The sequence below is a fragment of the Rhodnius prolixus genome, unplaced genomic scaffold (assembly GCF_049639745.1).
Source record: "Rhodnius prolixus isolate KJV_2025 unplaced genomic scaffold, Rpr scaffold_5, whole genome shotgun sequence".
Taxonomy (NCBI): domain Eukaryota; kingdom Metazoa; phylum Arthropoda; class Insecta; order Hemiptera; family Reduviidae; genus Rhodnius; species Rhodnius prolixus.
This window is the reverse complement of record NW_027411624.1, coordinates 402,685-420,129: the sequence shown is the minus strand read 5'-3', so window position 1 is coordinate 420,129 and position 17,445 is coordinate 402,685. Positions and strand designations below refer to the sequence as shown.

The window sequence follows — 17,445 nt, the reverse complement described above, 5'->3', positions numbered from 1 at the left end:
CTGGCCATACTTTCACCACTCAATGATTACTCTACCTCAAATCAAACTAGCTCCCTACAAAGGTCTAAATGTATTCTTAAACCAAACGGCACTACTCCGATAACTTTCTTTTGCCTCAATCATTTCCAATTTCCTTGTTGCCAACCAACAATCGCTAATGGTACAGAAATCTGCAGGTTTTACTCTTAAACGTAAATGACCTTCTCTTGTGGGAGTAAAAAAATAAATTGTCTCTAACCACAAACTAAGGGACTAACCTATTCGATTTTACTCAATGTAAGAAGAAGTATTGCGAGCCTGTCAAATGTTAGAAATAGTTTTGATTAGAAATATCGATACGAGTTACACGTGTCCACCATAAGTGGTCTCCTTATGTACATTTACTCATGCTTGTTGTGTGTGAGCTTCCGCGTGTTCTGGTGTGATTGCGATTATTCTAAAAACGACAAATCGTTCTTTTGCACCTGGCGGAAGTTAGCGTTGTAAATCCCTCAACCGAAATTATCTCTTAACTGAATGGATATCTTACATTATTGACACTCCACAACATTATCCGTTCCTTAAAAAAATTCAGTTTAATCAATTAAGTGTAGGTTAAATACAACTGTACAATATTGCGCAGGAAGTGAGGAGTTTGCCCGAGTCAGATCTTCAAAAGAGTGTGTTAGTATTGGGAGGGTATCGGATCCTGAACATCTATGAGAAATCACCATCTGATGGTGTATTCATTGAGTACTATAGACCAGATTGTTTTGGTCCACCTCGAAGGAAGGGGCTCCAGTTGTTCAATGCAATGGCGGAGAGATCCGTTACAGCCACTACAGGAAGGTGCAGTGGGCCAACTTGCCAGTCACGGCGGAAGTGTGCAACCGGGTGGGCGTGGAGTAGGTAATGAGTGCATCAGCCCTAAGACGCTGGGAGTTTACCCGTTATTCATAATATAACCTCTGACTTCCCTCAAAGCCGCTCTAATAACTTATTTCCAGCGCACCAACGTTCTGAGCGAAGGTGGGAAATGGCCCCCTTCTCCGCCACTGTTTGGTTCTGACTTAATTTTCCCAGAGAAGGTTGGTGCTACTGTGAGCTGTATTATTGTATTATAATAATATACTACCTTTTTACACAAATATCCATTTCTAAACAGTTTATCTAGCCAAACTGCGGCACCAAAAATCGAGCGTTTGTAGAGAGCAGAATTTTCCGTTCCAATCTGTGAATACCAAATACCATTCTCCTATACTCCTCGAAATCTTCCAAACTATAGGGCACAAAACTAATCTTTTCCTAAATCAGGAAGAAATACCCTGCACTTTTATGACATGTCCCAGGGTGTGTCATACAGTATATATATCGTACATACATTACATGAGAATACTTGGATCTAAAACTTTTATCTTTAAAATTTTTCTACAAAAATCGATTAAGGGGTGGAGTGAACGCTTCTCTCCAAGCCGTCTCGTTCAGTTTGGAGCGTGTGTAACATTTTTATTAACTTTCTTAGCAAACTTTTTTTCAATAATCCACCTACAGACTCCTAGTAGACATAATGTCTAAAAATTGTATTTTTCTGCAACCATGTAGGGAAGTTCTCATTACTCAATTAAAATCAGCTGTGTAATGCCCAACTTCCCACACTGGTGGGGAAAAATTCCCATTAGTGTCATTTTCCTCACTAGTGAGTGGAAAAACTTTATTGTGCTTCCTTGATATAAGAAGTTTTGTTATTAAATATTTTCTGTAAAACTTTAATAAGCTTATTTAACGTAACTAAATAATTAAAAATACGAATATTAAAAAATAAAATAAAAATTGAAAGGAATATAGAAATAAAAATAATACTTTAATAAATAATTAGATATTTTTAATTATAACAGTTAAAAAGGTTATAGTGTTACCTTATAGAAATTTAAAATGGATTCTTGCGATTCCTGTTTAGAAAACACTCCATCAATAAAAGAAACAGCAGAAAATGTAATAAGTAATGTAAATACGTAAGTAATGTAAATAATTGTAATATAACAATAAATGTTTATAATAAATAAATTACTTTTTGTAGACTGTAAAAATGAAATTTTTAATTTTTTGAGTTAATAAATCTAATGGTTGCAGAAAAAATATAATATTTAACTCGAGTGTTAAGTATTTTTCACACTTGTTAAATAAATGACTATTAACATAAAAGAAGGAATAAATTGAATTTACATTTGCAGGTAATTATATTGAATGATGAAGGTGGGTAAAGGAGATGTAGAAATATCTGTATAAAAGATGAATAAAGAGATTGAAACATTGACATAGACTAGATAGATAATAATATGGCAGTTAAGCTAAAAAGAAGTGTCCAATATCTTTCCAACTTTCCAAAATTCAGGATGTGAAAAAGATTTAAGAGTTTAGGTCGTGAGAAAGTGTCCCCACCCACCTTTCACTAAGAGATGAAGCGTTGCAGCAGAAGTCCCGCTGTGCTCGTCGGCGGTCAGCTTTGATTCTTAAGCGAGCTCTTCTATAACAGACACTTTCTTTCAAACACCAGAATTCACTATTTCTAGCCATTAATGCGCAGAAAATAGACAATTTTCCGGTCATTAATAACAGAAGCAATATTGTGTGAAGTAGATTGCTAGGAGAACGTAGGAAGGACCCGAGTCTGTTTCCTTCTCCCACGCCAACAGCCAGAAATTGTGGGATATTACCAGATTTTAAAACTGAATCTTCATCGGAAGCAATGTTTTAAAGTCTCCAAAGTTCACAAATTTTATGTGCGGAATATCGCGAAAAAGAAAAGCCGCAGGAGACGGAAATTTGACATCACCTTGGCCGGAACTTCCCGATTGTTTTGATGGACAACTCGGAATGTACTAGAAAATGGTCCGCAGAGTGGACAAACAACGAGAATTTGTGATTGGGTAAGCGTATCCATTGACTCGTTCTATAATCTGATCGGAAGTATACTTCCGCTCTTTGGCCTGAACTAATATAATACTTATATATTATATATATGTATAATGGAGGAGTTGTATGTAGTCTCTCATAGTGTACACATCGCGTCTGTTATAAACTATGACTTGACTGGTTTTATTTGCTCTAATTGACGTAAATTTTTGCATGAATATAAATTATTACAAATTACGTAATCTCCCAAAATTTGAGAATTTTCTATCGAGCCTTTTTATTTAATAAAAATACAAAAATTGTGATTTAATATTAATTTAAGTTGCAGTATTACTTTAGTGGAGGGGAGGCGTGTTGTGATTGCTTGAACTTGAACTTTGATTGTTAGGCCATCAACATGAATGTATACATCAATATTTACAGGTATACTTTGCTAGCAACCAAGATTGTAAGCGTACAATATTTAATTTACTGATTTTGCTATTATTTTGAACATTTAACGTAAAACCATGGGAGACAATCCAAAATTAGATTTGTTACCAACACAAATGAACGATATGAATCAAAAGTTTCAACAACAATTTGTCGAAATTAAAATTCTAATGTTAATTTAGTTGCTAGTATTCATTCTCTTAAAAACAGAAATAAAATCTGATATTAACAGCCTCAAACAGGATATTAATATTTTGAATGCCAAGAGTGTTAAATTGAACAAACAACAAACTTCATTTGTAAGAAAATTGAACAATTTACATCGTCTATTGATAGAAAATAAGCAGAATTTAAATTATAATAAAATTAGATGGACAAATATCCCTTGTGCTGAAAATGAGAATATTTTTAATATAATTAAATCTATATGTGAATTTAATGGCATAAATATTAATGAAGAAGATCTAGTTTTATAATAACGGCTTAAAAAGAAAACATTCATGCCCTCCCCACCGGTAATTTCTAAATTAGTTTCGAGATAATCAATAAAGGAATTTCTTTTTTAGCCAAGAAACATTTAATTAATAAAGATTTAATTACAGGCATAAATTTAAATGCCCCGAATCAAATATATATTTCAGAGCATTTGGGTAGGGAGACATATTCACTGCACAATAAGTTGAAATTACTACAGAAAAAAGGTGAAATTAAATTTGTCTTGGTCAGGCATGGCGAGTTATTGGCTAAATAAACAGAAGGATCTTCGCGAATTTTGATAAAATCAGGAGCTGACCTGAGTGAGATTGGAGATGGTCTAATTACTGAATCTGAAGATGTATCTTCTCTCGCAACCGGAGAGGAAATGGAATTGAAATATTCTGATACCCCCCAATTTTTACTTTTGTCCGTAAACCGGTAAAGAAGAAAATTGCTGGAAATATTAAAGAATATATGAAGCCCGCTACTTCACCCTTGGTACTTTCACAACCTCTGCAGCATATTTCTGTACCAACTTCAAAAATTTTATCTTCAAGATTGTCTTTTGGTGTTGAGAGAGTTGTTCGTTGTTTTTTCCAATTTAACCAAATTCACTTTATTCTGATTTTCTTAGATAATCAAGTGTTCTGCTTTTGTTTGTTATTTTCTGTACTTTTTACAATTTATTACATTAATTTTATGCGTTTTATTATTATATTTGCGCTGTTTGCATTTAATTATTTATTTGGTTTACTTTAGTTCATCATCATTGCATCATAAATACAAACAACTCCTTGCTTGTGAAGTGTAAAACTTAAAATAAATTTATATTAATGTATATTTATCTTTAGGATGTTCACATTTATGAGCAATATTCACACAGTTAAACAAATGCGTTCTGAATATTGTCGGTAGAATAATTGGGAAGAGCAGCACCCTCCTTTCTGAGAGTCCTGCTGCAGCAATAAATGATTAATAATCAACGATAATAGTTCCTAGGGGAGTGAATAGTGCAAGTGTGCCACACCGGCAAAGATACTAACTGCAACTGTCGCCGTACCACCTTTACCGAATTCATAAACATTGTTCACGCGCTTACGAATGCCACATATACTCCGAGTACCACAATATTATTGTCCGTAAAAATTAAGTATGGAAAACTTGATACCAAGTAATTGTTACAGCATTCAGGTAGGGGAGCAGTGATGATTCCTTAGTCGGCCGCAAGGTAAGAAATAAAAATATTAAAAGGAACAAAGGTAGAGAAAGAGGGAGAGGGACTAATGGTCACAATACAATGGTACCAACCTTAGAATGCGGGGGCTGACCCCCTCCTGGTTGATCACGGGGCCTAATGGTAGCCAACACAATGCGTAACCAGAGTTTCTCAGTCTTCATCCTTTATTAATATTTGGTGGCGCGGCCAATCTGCACGGCTTCGGGTTTCCTTTTGTGGAGCCTTCGCCGACGTGCCACGTTCCTGTTAAGCGCCGCCGTTCTGCTCTTGGAATTAGAACGCATCCATTATAAATAGCTCCATTTTTGCAATTTAGTTGTTCTTCAAATTACTAGAAGCTATTTTGTTTCTAACTCTACAATACTTTGGACAGCAATTGATTTGTGTGTTTACTTTGAAATTTTGGAGTAAAATATAGAGTATTGGAGCTGCTTTAGCAATCAGCTTGTCCAGAATCACAATTCCAATTAATTTTATATTTTTGGAACACGAATAAAATTGTTGGATTTCTTTTCAAATTAAGGCGCACCCTGAGTGCTCCCATTTTTATCATCTCTTTATAATTATCCATGGTTAAAAGATTTTCTTTAAACTTAAAAGAACAGCAATGCAATTCATTGACGAAAGAATTGCAGTTTCCTGGGATGGGATATTCTACAGGGATGCCGAAAATAGCTGATCCTAAATCCCCTAAAAAAACCTATTTTTATAGAAACTTGTTTCAAATAAATGTGGTACTTATTTATGAAAGTAAACAGCACCAAGTGAAAAAAAAAACAAATGTTAGGTGATATAGATATGTGGGAAACTAAAATACCAAGTAGTCCCAGCTTCCGGTGGCAAAACCTTCAGCAGCGGTTACAGAATCTCAACTTGCTTCTGCTCTCAGCTTTAATGGGTTTTAAAATCACTTGATAACACGTACACGCAGATACCCGACTATATCCTAAAAACTATTTTTTGCTCTCAGGAGATCCAAAAATTGATATTTCAGGGAATAAAACAATAAACTGCACACAATTTGTCCCAATTGCAAAGCTAAAAAAAAAACATCTTGTTGCTCTTTAACTTGCGTAGAGCACCCTGTCCCCTTTTAAATGCGGTTAAGATTTACACTATGAGGAGCTAACTCCTCCCTTAATGTCTAGCACAGGGTCGAGACCGCTAAAAGAACTACCTCTCTATGATTAGGGACATTTTGATAGTATTAATATTTCTGAATTAATGGAGTCAGCTGAAAAAGGGTTGCACTTTTAGTTAGGTACATTTTAGTGAGCGCGAATATAATATTGAAGCGAACTACTTTTAGTGAAAACTGTAATTTTTAAAAGAATGAAAGAAGTTGGTGCGAGAGATCTCGCGGTTGGATATTTCGTTCTCGTACAATACATAGTGGTCGAAAACCATGCAATACTTGAAATGGAACCTTAAACAAAGTCTTGCGAAAATAGCCTATATACAGTGTATGGAGCCTGTATACAGAAAACTTAAAGAAAGTCGTTGAAATGATTTCCAAAGAATTAACTAATAACCGAGAAATCTAATCAGTAAAGAGAGTGCTGAACATATTTGAGTTATTTTGGCTCTCTTCAGTTTGACGCCAGAGCTGCACATGCTAGGCGAGCTAATTAAGACAAGTTATTCAGCGATGCTAATTTATTTATGAAAACAATGTTTATTTCTTGATAAATATTGAAATTCTTATTTCGTAGGTGATGTAGTTGTTATTCGCCGCCCAGAAGAGAAGCAGTGTTTTGAACCCTCTTCCTCGCACTTCCTGATCTTATCTGATCCTCCTTACGCAACGGATTGTTGTGCATCTCATTGACCTCCTCAGGAGCATGGGTGACTGAGGCAAAAGACATGGGAGACGGTTTGGTCGGTCCTTTACAAGTGGTGACTGACATGGCTTCCTCGTTCAACAGCTTTTCGTTGTTGATTGCACCGATGCTCTGATTACATTGCTCACCGTACATGTGGTGGTGTGGATCAAAGAGGAAAAAATTTTTATTATGATGCACTTTGTCCACTGGAATGCAACATGAATGCGACGAACTGCCACTCACTAGCCAGTTTAGAAAGCCAGACAGATCTTTGTGTAAGTTCACGCAATCTTTACAGCTGACTGCACTGATTAGAGCTTCCTCCACAGAACTCAAAACTTCCTGCACCAATTTGTGCTCATGTACCTCCGAGTACTCATCTATGAAATGGCGTGGTAAGTATTTTTGGCAAATTCCGAGGGTTTTCCTCAGCTGAAACAAACATTTCACTTGTATGAGCAGAAAAGATTGTGCCAACTTTAACAGAGAGAAAGTGAGATAAAAAGCTATAGCGCGACTTTCATACTTCATTCACACTATCTCAACGTTCACGTAACATATCTTTCACCCACTCATAGTGCACTATTCAACCACTTGCCCACACTTCTCAACTTTACACCACTCACATTGTACACTTTGCATGCACAAATGGTACACTACATACACTCAACCATTGAGCAACTCTAACCACCAAGAGAGCCACAGTAAGATCTTTTTTTATCGCGGTGGGTTAGGCATAAGACCTAACTCAGCACCATAGCTGGTGTTGGCCACTGCTTTATTCTCTTACATTGGTGCCGGACTGTTTGATGACCGTGGTGACGATGTCCTGTGCAATGCTGGCATGCTCCAAGGCCGCCTTATCTTTCGCCTGGTCCATTTCCTCTTCCAAGACCGATTTCTGCGAAGGATCCAGTTGTGACAGTACTATGTTCCTCTTGGCTATAGTTCGTTCAGTGGGGTGGTCGCCGCCGGCTAGTTGACGCTTCTCACTTCTCTTGGTTCCGGCATATTCCCCAAGTTGCTGCTTATTTCCTCTGTGTTTGCTCTGTTTTCTTTTCGTCACAGATTTCTGCGTGAAAGTTAATCGCTCCTCCTTAACTTCTTCACAATGATCAGCCGCCGCTAACTTATTCACACTCTTTTCATCACTACTCTCATGATGAGAATATTCATTATTCCCATTAGTGTAATTTAGATGACTTTCACCTGAAAATGCCATTGCAATGATTAACAATTAGTTAAAACTTGTTTGCATTTATATTTGCGCGAATTTCCAATATAATCCATTTGCCGACAGATACGAACTGCTTTAGTTCATTTTTAATGCGGAAAAGTTTACCGACATATTTCGCAAATACACGAACACGAACGGCTCAAGTTTATCTGCACCAAGGAAGATTTTGTGTTAGTTTTCTGTAAATATCTATTTTAGAGAACCGCTTAAAGTGTTCGCTTTTTACAAGTTAGTCTGGTCGTGGTGTGTAATTACGTGTGAATGTAATTTACCCACTGTTACTATAAAAATTGCAGGGAGTTCAAATTACGTCTTTGAGTTGGTTGTCACAAAGAGGCAGTGAGACTTTGAAGATATTTTGTGAGCTCATCAGAAGGCAAACGGCGCGAGTTTTGGCCGGGTCCAGAGCTGCGCCCGTTTGCCAGCGGGACCGTTAGGTGTGTGGTTGTCTAGACTAGCAGAGGCTGTGGGATGAATTGTATGTCGCGTGGTGCCTCTTAGTAACTTACCACTCCAACTCGAAAGGCTGGAGGTGATAGGGAAGGAGCTCCTTGGATTATTGGCATGTCCTTGCCAATGCAGGATGTCTAATAACCTTCCAAGAGACCTCCAAAAAAGATACCTTTTTTGTCTCAGTCATCTAATCCCAGTTTTGAACAACTGCTGAAGAGAGAACCGTCTAACCAAGCGTTTGGGAGCGCACTAAAGGTCACAGCACAATATAGCCAAAGGAGAAATTAGGTGGAATTATGAAGAATATGTCCTGACTAAGCCGGGAAATCTTCAAGTCCAACAGATTTTCTTAGAGCCAAGTGGCCAGTGGTGTCTACTTGAATCACACTCTCTAAACTAAAACTCATACTAACCATATCTTCTCACCATTGACTTTCCGATGTTGATTTAATCGATTAAATTGTTGATTTGTCTCATTCGTGAGTTGGCAGGTTGGAATTTCCAAAAAACTTCCAAAATAAGATTTGCCATCCTCGCTCCTCATTATATTATCGATGCAAGGCTCATTTATATTTGGATTGTCTGCGGATCGAATTCGCTTATAATTATAAAACTCTTGACAGGAATGGTCGCCGACTCGGTCTCCTTTCTTGAGCATGTCGTCCAGATAGAAAAGCTCTTTGAGGTCGTCATGTATGATAGAATCTGAAAGAAGGCTAGTTAATTTTGCTGATTTGGGTGTTATCTAAGCAGTAAAAACAACTGATCTTAACTTACCAGGATCCTCAAAATCGAGCTGTGAATTGTTTTTATTGCTGGCAGCATTCTTGAATTTGTCCTTGGACTCTTCAGTATTCGTCTGCACATTTATTTAAATGTGTTAGGTCTCTCAGATTAGAGGACGGTAAAAACCACAACTTTGATCAAGTATAAAGAGGCCTTTATTACTTTAAATCCTCCAAAAGACTGAATAACTAGATAGCAGCTAGCCTATCGAATCACTAAGTGTTCGATATCTGAATTCGCTAGTTTTATTCTTTATATTTTCACTCTGAACTAGAGTTATAGTTTTATTATTCAAATTCTGTGAATTGAAGATTATTGAACCATATATAACGGTATGGACTCTGATGAGTATATTGTAAGATAAACCCTGATTATGGTGCTAAAAGAGTTCTGATGGCGACTGATTGATTATGATGCTAGAAGAACTCTGAGGGAGTTTGTCTGAAAGTGAGCTGGAGTGGTGGTCAAAACTGTATTTACCATGCCCGCAGTTTGAGGCATAGAGCTGGGAGACCTGCAGGGACGACTAGAGCTTCAAGGCATGGCTAATCTTCTCTTAACCTACTCTTTCAGCGAAGCCCATCAAACCCACACATATTTTACATGAATAACAAATTTTAGTATATAACTTTTCAAAGTAATAAAGTCTATACGTACCGCGTAAATTTTCAAAGCTAAAATAATCAGTATGACCAACGCTAAGGTTTCCTCCATAATATCAATAAATACTTCTCTGTTTTAAAACTATTATTTGAGAGCACTTCCTGAAATGAAATAGAACTATTTTGCTCAAATTTTTAAAAACTTTAGGAAGCTTGAAATGTTGAAGGGTAATCAAAACCAGAGAAAGACGTTAGAGGTTGATGCTGAGGTCCAGAGATATCTTTGAGTATTTATAGGGACATGAGCATCATCCCGCCGGCAGTCTTACAAGTGTTTCTAGGATTATGCTGGCCACATTGGTCACTAGCCAATGAACAAATGACCACTCTTTTATGGGATACTGATACTGGGCTTCTTGGGTGACCTGTGACGTCACGGTACAATCAACACAAACATTAAAGACCAGTATCTCTCAGTAAAATTTTAACTTTTATGAAAATTTATTGCGTTTATTATTTATGTGGTTTTTAAAATAATTGGAATGGGTTGCCGACCGGAAGTGACACGTTGGCGGCACTGCTTTAGTCGCGTTCTCTTTTTTAATTGCTATTTTGGCAAACTCACCACAGTCCACAAAATGGCCAGTTTTCCACGTGGTAGTTAGTAATAATAATCCTTCTGTGCCAATCTGCCCAATGCGCACCAAACATCTAAAAAAAAAAAAAAGAAAAGAATAAAAAAGTGCCACTGAATTAGTTTTGAGCTTCAGTTTCCGAACATGTGGTTGCATTGATAATCCCGTTACCATGGTTACAATATAAAAAATTGTTTATTAAATGGTCTGGAGAAATAGCAAGTGTAAAAGTTGCTCCTGAAATGTGCCCAAAAAGCTTAATTTTGAAAAAACACTTCACTTAACCTTTGAAAAAATTCAAATTTGCTATTGAACTAGGTAAACTTCACATATTTTGTGTAAAACTTGGAACTTCTGGTTTATACCAGAAGCCACCTGTTCTACATAAAATAGAATTGGATAAAAACGCAAGCTCAAAAGGCTGCACGCTTCCTTTAATAATATTTTATTGTGGGAAAAATACATGGCAAAACAATTTACTATTTTCTTAGGTTTAAACCTCAACTAATTTGTGTAAAGTTATTTAATCAGGAGTTTACGAGTAAATGTTCGCCCACCAGATTTCCTCTATTACTCTATTGGAGATTTCACAGATTCAGAAATCTGTGTTAAGATCCTTGCAGTCCGTAGAGACGCTAACTTAGTGGATATTACCCCCCCCCCCCCATCAGAGAGAATTTTCCACTCAGTTTTTCTTCAGCCCCTACGATTTTTCTTAATCTTACTGCAACCATCGCACTTATCTAATTTAAAAAAATTATAGCATTTTCCCAGGAAAATTTAATAAAGATAACTTCTGAGGAGGGCCCAGTAGTGGCCAACCACCATTCTTGAGCCTACTGTGCACCCATAGTTTGATGGCCGCACTATTAAGGCATTTTCAACTTACTTTTCATAATAGATCGAACTTACACACACCATCTACCGTTTGCCTTAATATACGAGTAAATTATCATGTACAGAATCCAGAGTAATTAGGTGAAATCAATACCACTATTTTCAACAGTTTTTTCTTTTTACTTTTCAAAATAGATAGACCTTATTTGTACCATTTACCTTTATTTAAGTTATATACTGAAACAGCCAGTTCTTGCTTCTTTTCAAAATAGATCGACGCGACATATACAATCTAAAGTAAAGTAAAGTAATCGCCTATTTTTTTCAAGCGGAGCTTAACGACCAACTACCAATTGTGTCTAGTGGTCGTAAGAGCGTGGTATTGTAAGTGGGAGATCCCCAGTTCGATTCTCGCTTATGATTAATTTTTATTTGTTGGAAAAAATTGTTTTTAGTAAATTATACATTCTATCCTAAGCATTAACTATGAAACACAGAAAAAGCAAGCTTTCCAGAGAAATTAGGAAACAACTTCTACTTTTTCTAATGGGATGAACTTCTTGTTTTTTTAAAATAGATAGACGAAATATGTACAATCTAGCTTAGGGCCATTATTCGCTAACAGATACAGAACCAGCAGTATTCTCGCTTACATTCAAAACCGATCGACTTAAGATGTACAATTTAGCCAAGGATGTAATATTAAACACCTATATTGTCATCTGTGACATCTAATAAATTCCAAAAAATATTAATGAAAAGTTAATACAGTAAAATTAATCAATTGATATCAATGAAGTATTAATGAAATGTTGGGTACTTGCTGATTTGTGTACCTTTTGGCATTTAATCAAACCTTATACTTACCTTTTTAAACTATAAGATTTTGTTAAAGAGATTTTTGTACTTTTCGGACACAATTTCCTTTTTGTCTATTCCGCAAAGTAATACATCTGCTTTACAGATTTTCTTAACATTGGAAATAAGCAATATATTCATTCCTGATATAATATTAAGTTGAAACCGTGACTACTACTGTAAAGATCTTTTAAAATAATGCTTAGAGTTGCGCTCCCCAAAGAATCCATAAAAACAATTTTCTTGGGAAAACGTTTCGAATAAATTAGGAAGGTATTCGTTCGTGAATAGCCAAAATTAAATTGCGATTTCAGTACTTTTTACTAAAAAGAAAAAGAGAAACATCATCAAATACGTACGATTGCAAAACTTCCCTTTAATAGCTGTAAGAGTAAGGTTGCAATTTAATGTAACGCAGTAAAGATCAAACCACTTATTCCTGCCAAATTTATTCAAAATGGGCAAAGATTATAGATAATATTTTAAAGGAGGCCATACTTAAGTGGGGCAAACTCCCTTTGTAATGTTGTACACAACAAGATCCACAAAAACTGTATCCACATAGAACTTTGTATCAAATGACCATACATTCGGTACACGCGTCAGTACTTAGAAAGATTGCAGTATATCAATTACTAGGTGTAAGGGCAGGGTAGCACGTTTATGTCAACTAGAAAAACCATAACCTCCAGCAAAACTTTATTAAAATCGGGATATATGTAATTCACAAAAACATTAAAAATAAAAGTATTACAGGGGGCCTTACCCACGTAAACCAAACGTCTCTCCATAACTGTATTCAGCGCAAAGACTGACCAAAGCCATATCTTTTATTTAAAATTTAACCTTCTAAATCTCATTCCCTATTTCAACTAAAACATTGCACTTTATACCAGTTATAGAGCTAACATTTCCCTTCATTTCAAAGGAGAATTCATTGAAATCTATAAATCCGAAAAGACTTTCGAAATTTGAACGATTTGAAAACTTACATCGAGTACATCAAAAATTTAACCTTCCATATCTTATAACCTATTATCACCAGGATGTTGCGGTTAAAACCAGTCATAGAGGTATGTAACTTATCTTTACAATCCTGTAAAGGATTGATTAAAATCTGAACGTTTGAAATTTGAACGAGTTAGATAACATCAAAAATTTAACCTTCTGTATGTTGCCACTACAACATTGCAATTTATACCAGGTATAGTACTAACTTTTCCCTAAATTTCGATGAAGAATTCATTGAAATCTAATGAATACGAAAAGAGATTTAAACGTTTGAAATTTGAATGAATTAGATAAAATCCAAAATTTAACCTTCAATATCACAGTAACTAATAACACTAAATCATTTCAATTTATACCTGTTATAGTGCAGACATTTCACAGGCCATAGCAAGATTTGGAAGTACGCAATTCAAGTAGATGTGTACAAATGAAAATGTAAATAGGGACCCAACTGCACGCCAACAGGCCTTGATGAAGCATTGGCAGATGTAAAAATACAAAGCAGCTCACAATGAGCTGCGACGCACGTCTGCCAACTGTAGCGAAGTGTGTGTTGCTAGACGTGGACGCGTGACGCCAATTTACCATCAATCTCGACTCCCCCAGCGAGCCACTCCAAGGCCTCAGGTCAATTTACCATTCACTGGAGCATCATCTTATACGTTTCAAAGCATTCTTCTTAAAAGTTTTCATCCCTTCATTGTCACTTTCCCTTGCTGTGTTAGGATTGCTATCATGTCAAATGGTCGTTATCGTCTTTTCAGATGAAATAAACGTTCGAGACCTCTCAATCTAAAGGAATTTTACATAGTTTGGAGGCATTCTTCATCCATTTCATATGTGTATAATTAAACTTATTAAACCTAAAACTTGAAAAATATTTCCACAAAACATTCTGTGTTAGAGGGAAAAGGGCGGGGTAGGCTTCCCTCTACAGCGCCATTTCTGTGTAATTTTTGGTAAACCAAATATATTATAAGGCAGATCAAAATTGTTGTTTTCAAGTGGACACTAATGTCCGTAGCAGTCGATAAACCCTCAAAAAATTTACAAACTATGTAAATTAGGAATGAATGAAAAGAACTATGAAAAAAGTTGCATGGTGCGGAAATTATCCAATTCCTTCAGGAAGCATCTTGTAATTTTAGTGCATAACTAGCATAGAATTAGAACTGTAATAAAAGGTGTTCTTGTATATAGGTGATGAAAATTCAAACAATAATGAGTTTTCGCTTTCTCATCAGAAGCTAAGAATAATAGAAGAGTCTCACCAATCTAGGAACTGCATGATAACTTTCTTTGTGTCCATTCTGTACTCTCGAATTATCCAACCATTCCCTTTTTCAGTGGTGGCAACCCAGAATCATAGATGCTTACAATCTGGTGCAGTTTGTGTCCTAGCCAGCCCGCTAAGTACGTCTGCAGTTTACATCTCTGTCGGCATGATTACGAGGTGCGGGGCTGTCGCTAGCTGCCGTTATTATCGCGGCGCGGTCACAAAAAATATCAAGTGTGAAAATTAGAGTGTGCCGAGAGGGATGGGGTGCCTGAGAGGCTAACGAGAGCCGACTCCTGTCCTAATAGCCTGCTGGCCGTTTAGCGCACAATCACTCCTCCTCAAGAGTATCTGTCAAAGTAGTCCCTTCTTACCTTCTGACATTTCCTGCTAATGTGCCCACTATGCCAAAGGTTTTTTGTTCCCAGAATGTCAATGTGATGTTCAGCTAGACTTCTTTTCTGAAACAATCCGCTGTTTGAAAAATGTTGGAACGCTAATTTTTGAAGATATGCTCTTCAGAAGCGGCCGGTTGGTTTTAGATTTAGTAGCCGCAATTATTGACAATTAATATCATCAAAAGGGTAGACACAAGAGTGCTAAATTAATATCATCAAAAGAGGATAGTGGAGATATTGAATCTCATTTGATTTATGTTGTTCCAAATCAAAATTCTGGTTTCGGAATCTCACAATTTTGAATCTTCTAAACGAAACGCATATCACATCTTAGTCGCCAATCTCCAAGGACTTCTAAATTCACCTCGATGTCATTGCTCTGCCAAGAAAAGTAGATGATACTCTGTCTCGCTTTGCTGCTCGTAAAGCTGAAGTTGCTTTGTAATGAAAACATCAGCACCATGTAGATAAGCTTAGAGTTGTCTGAAAACTCACCATTTCCTACTAGGAAAATGATGAGTATTTCAGTTGGTAAATGAAACAGGAATTTTAAAGCAAATCTTATCCTTGAATAATTGAAATATCCTTGTGTTACGTTGCAAGTCTGGTTAGCTGATTTCGGCTGGGAGCTTGGTATTGGAAAGAATAATAGTTTTAAAATCTTCTTTGTCAAAAATTTCTCAAACTAATCGTTTATGACCATTTTTAATGAATCATTTAACTTTTATCTCTATATCACCAAAATAGGAACTATTCCTGAAAATTATACTTCTAAAGAGGTTAAATAACTTTCTGCTTTCATGATGTGTTTTGAGAGAATGAGGAAGCAATGTGGTTGCAGTTCGCATTTTTAATATCATGCATTTCCAACACACGCACAAACATCTTAACAAAGTGAGCTTTAGTTGTTTACGGAAGTTTAAATGTTACTCTTGCATATTTAATAGAAAATAGAAAAATATCAATCTGTTTTTTGTTTGGCCAACTATTAAATAATAAATTACAAAGGATTGCGTGGCGCTATCGCGTGGAACTTGGAGGCGATTCAGCCCCGGGCGATTAGCTCGTCACTCCTATCTGGAGTCATTAACAAATACCAAAGAATAGAAAAGAATAGTCTACCTGCTTGGGACATAGTGCACAGCGATGCCGTTCGCTTTGATGGATTGGCAGTTTATAACGTTTATACAAGTTTAGACAAAAACGTTTTGGCCGATAAAATCTAATAATGTGAAAAACGATTCAGTAAAGCGAAAATTCAGTTGTGGAATTTTGTTTCAACTCAGAATTATAGCAATCAATTTAATCGTCTTTAATAGCACTAAATGATAGGACGGTGAACATTGCAAAAATGGCGTCTCAACGAGTGCCCTTCACTAACTTACCCTTTGAAAAAATTTTTAAATAAAAGTTGTAGATCTCCATATCTGGATTTGTGCTGAGAGAAGGTTCTTGCTGCCAATTTCGGCTATCGAAGAAAAGTGGTAATTCCGGTAAAGGAGGTATTTCATTCGCTAAGTTACCGATAAGTACCATGTGTTACTCACCTCTAAGAACTTTCTCCGAGCTTTGTTTCTGAGATATTATGTTAACATACATGCGCAAAAACACTAATTATAGAGGCCCGGATCATTTTCTAAAAACGACTTTTTTAAACTCGAGGCAAGGAACATGTACATCCGAGAAAAGTCAACATCTAAAATTTAACGTGATAGCTATGCATCCTCTCATCTCGCTATTAAAACGTCTGACAATTGGCCAAACTTTCTTAAAGGGATGAAGAAGTAAAAGCCTGTTTAACATACCTGAGTAATTTGATTAAGAATCCTGAAGTATTCTAGGAGACTGGTGCCCAGCAGGAGTTGGTGAGCATTGAAGAATCGCTTTAAATATCCGAGGTTAATTAATCAAATTTGATTGTTTTAGAAAATTGGGAAAACAATTATTTAATTGTTTCCAAAGTGGTCCATTGTTGTGTGTCTCGCAAGTGATCGCAACATTCTAGCTCCGAACGTGGAATTGAAACACGGAAACAAGCAGATGGCTTGTGGCCACTAACTTCCAAATCATTACCATCACGTGAGAGAGCAGCACCGGCCTCTCGGCCAAATGTTGTCCTCCGTTTAAAGCGGCTCACTATTTACTATCAATAAGAAACAAAAGAAATATTAAAAAATAAATGCCGAAGATTTAGTTTAATAAAAAAAATGTATATGTATTGTAGATTTCCTGTTTGTTAATAATTAGATTCAATTAGGAGCCGCCAGGGGTGCTGCGGCCATTCTATTCACACATTCCCTTGAATCTTAATTAGACAGCGATAAAAAACATATCGATTTATACTTGATTCCCACACGTCAAGTTAATTTCTATTAAATGGATTCAATTAAGTCAGATTTTTTGCCCCATTATGTCTAACATTTCAAAAAGAATGTTTGTCAAAATATGGGTGTTACTTGGCTCTGAATTAATTTGTGTCGGAGAACGGATC

At 36.2% G+C, this 17,445-nt stretch overlaps 1 protein-coding gene across 3 annotated transcripts; it reads right to left on the bottom strand.

Moving 5' to 3' along the window:
• Positions 1-6,661: 6,661 nt before the first annotated feature.
• LOC141458292 (uncharacterized) lies at positions 6,662-16,942 on the bottom strand. Of its 3 annotated transcripts, XM_074136058.1 has the most exons (7): positions 16,760-16,942; positions 10,565-10,650; positions 9,995-10,101; positions 9,329-9,410; positions 8,978-9,256; positions 7,652-8,070; positions 6,662-7,293 (listed from the first exon to the last, which is right to left on the bottom strand). In XM_074136058.1, exons 3-7 carry the CDS (start codon positions 10,049-10,051, stop codon positions 6,763-6,765), a joined length of 1,368 nt encoding a protein of 455 aa, XP_073992159.1. In that variant the 5' UTR covers positions 10,052-10,101; positions 10,565-10,650; positions 16,760-16,942; the 3' UTR covers positions 6,662-6,762. The 3 variants fall into 3 exon arrangements, with proteins under 3 accessions (XP_073992159.1, XP_073992158.1, XP_073992160.1); XM_074136057.1 differs by lacking the exon at positions 16,760-16,942 and having other exon boundaries at positions 6,663-7,293; positions 10,565-10,724; XM_074136059.1 differs by lacking the exons at positions 9,329-9,410; positions 9,995-10,101; positions 10,565-10,650; positions 16,760-16,942 and having other exon boundaries at positions 6,663-7,293; positions 8,965-9,120.
• Between the last annotated feature and the right edge of the window lie 503 nt (positions 16,943-17,445).

What these genes read in the sequence shown, in the direction of transcription:
- LOC141458292 (XM_074136058.1), bottom strand. Translation starts at nt 10,051, where the DNA reads ATGGAGGAAACCTTAGCGTTGGTCATACTGATTATTTTAGCTTTGAAA. An exon ending in GCTCGATTTTGAGGATCCTG is followed by an intron (nt 9,257 to 9,328) that starts GTAAGTTAAGAT and finishes GCCTTCTTTCAG; the next exon opens with ATTCTATCATACATGACGAC. An exon ending in TCAACATCGGAAAGTCAATG is followed by an intron (nt 8,071 to 8,977) that starts GTGAGAAGATAT and finishes TGGCATTTTCAG; the next exon opens with GTGAAAGTCATCTAAATTAC.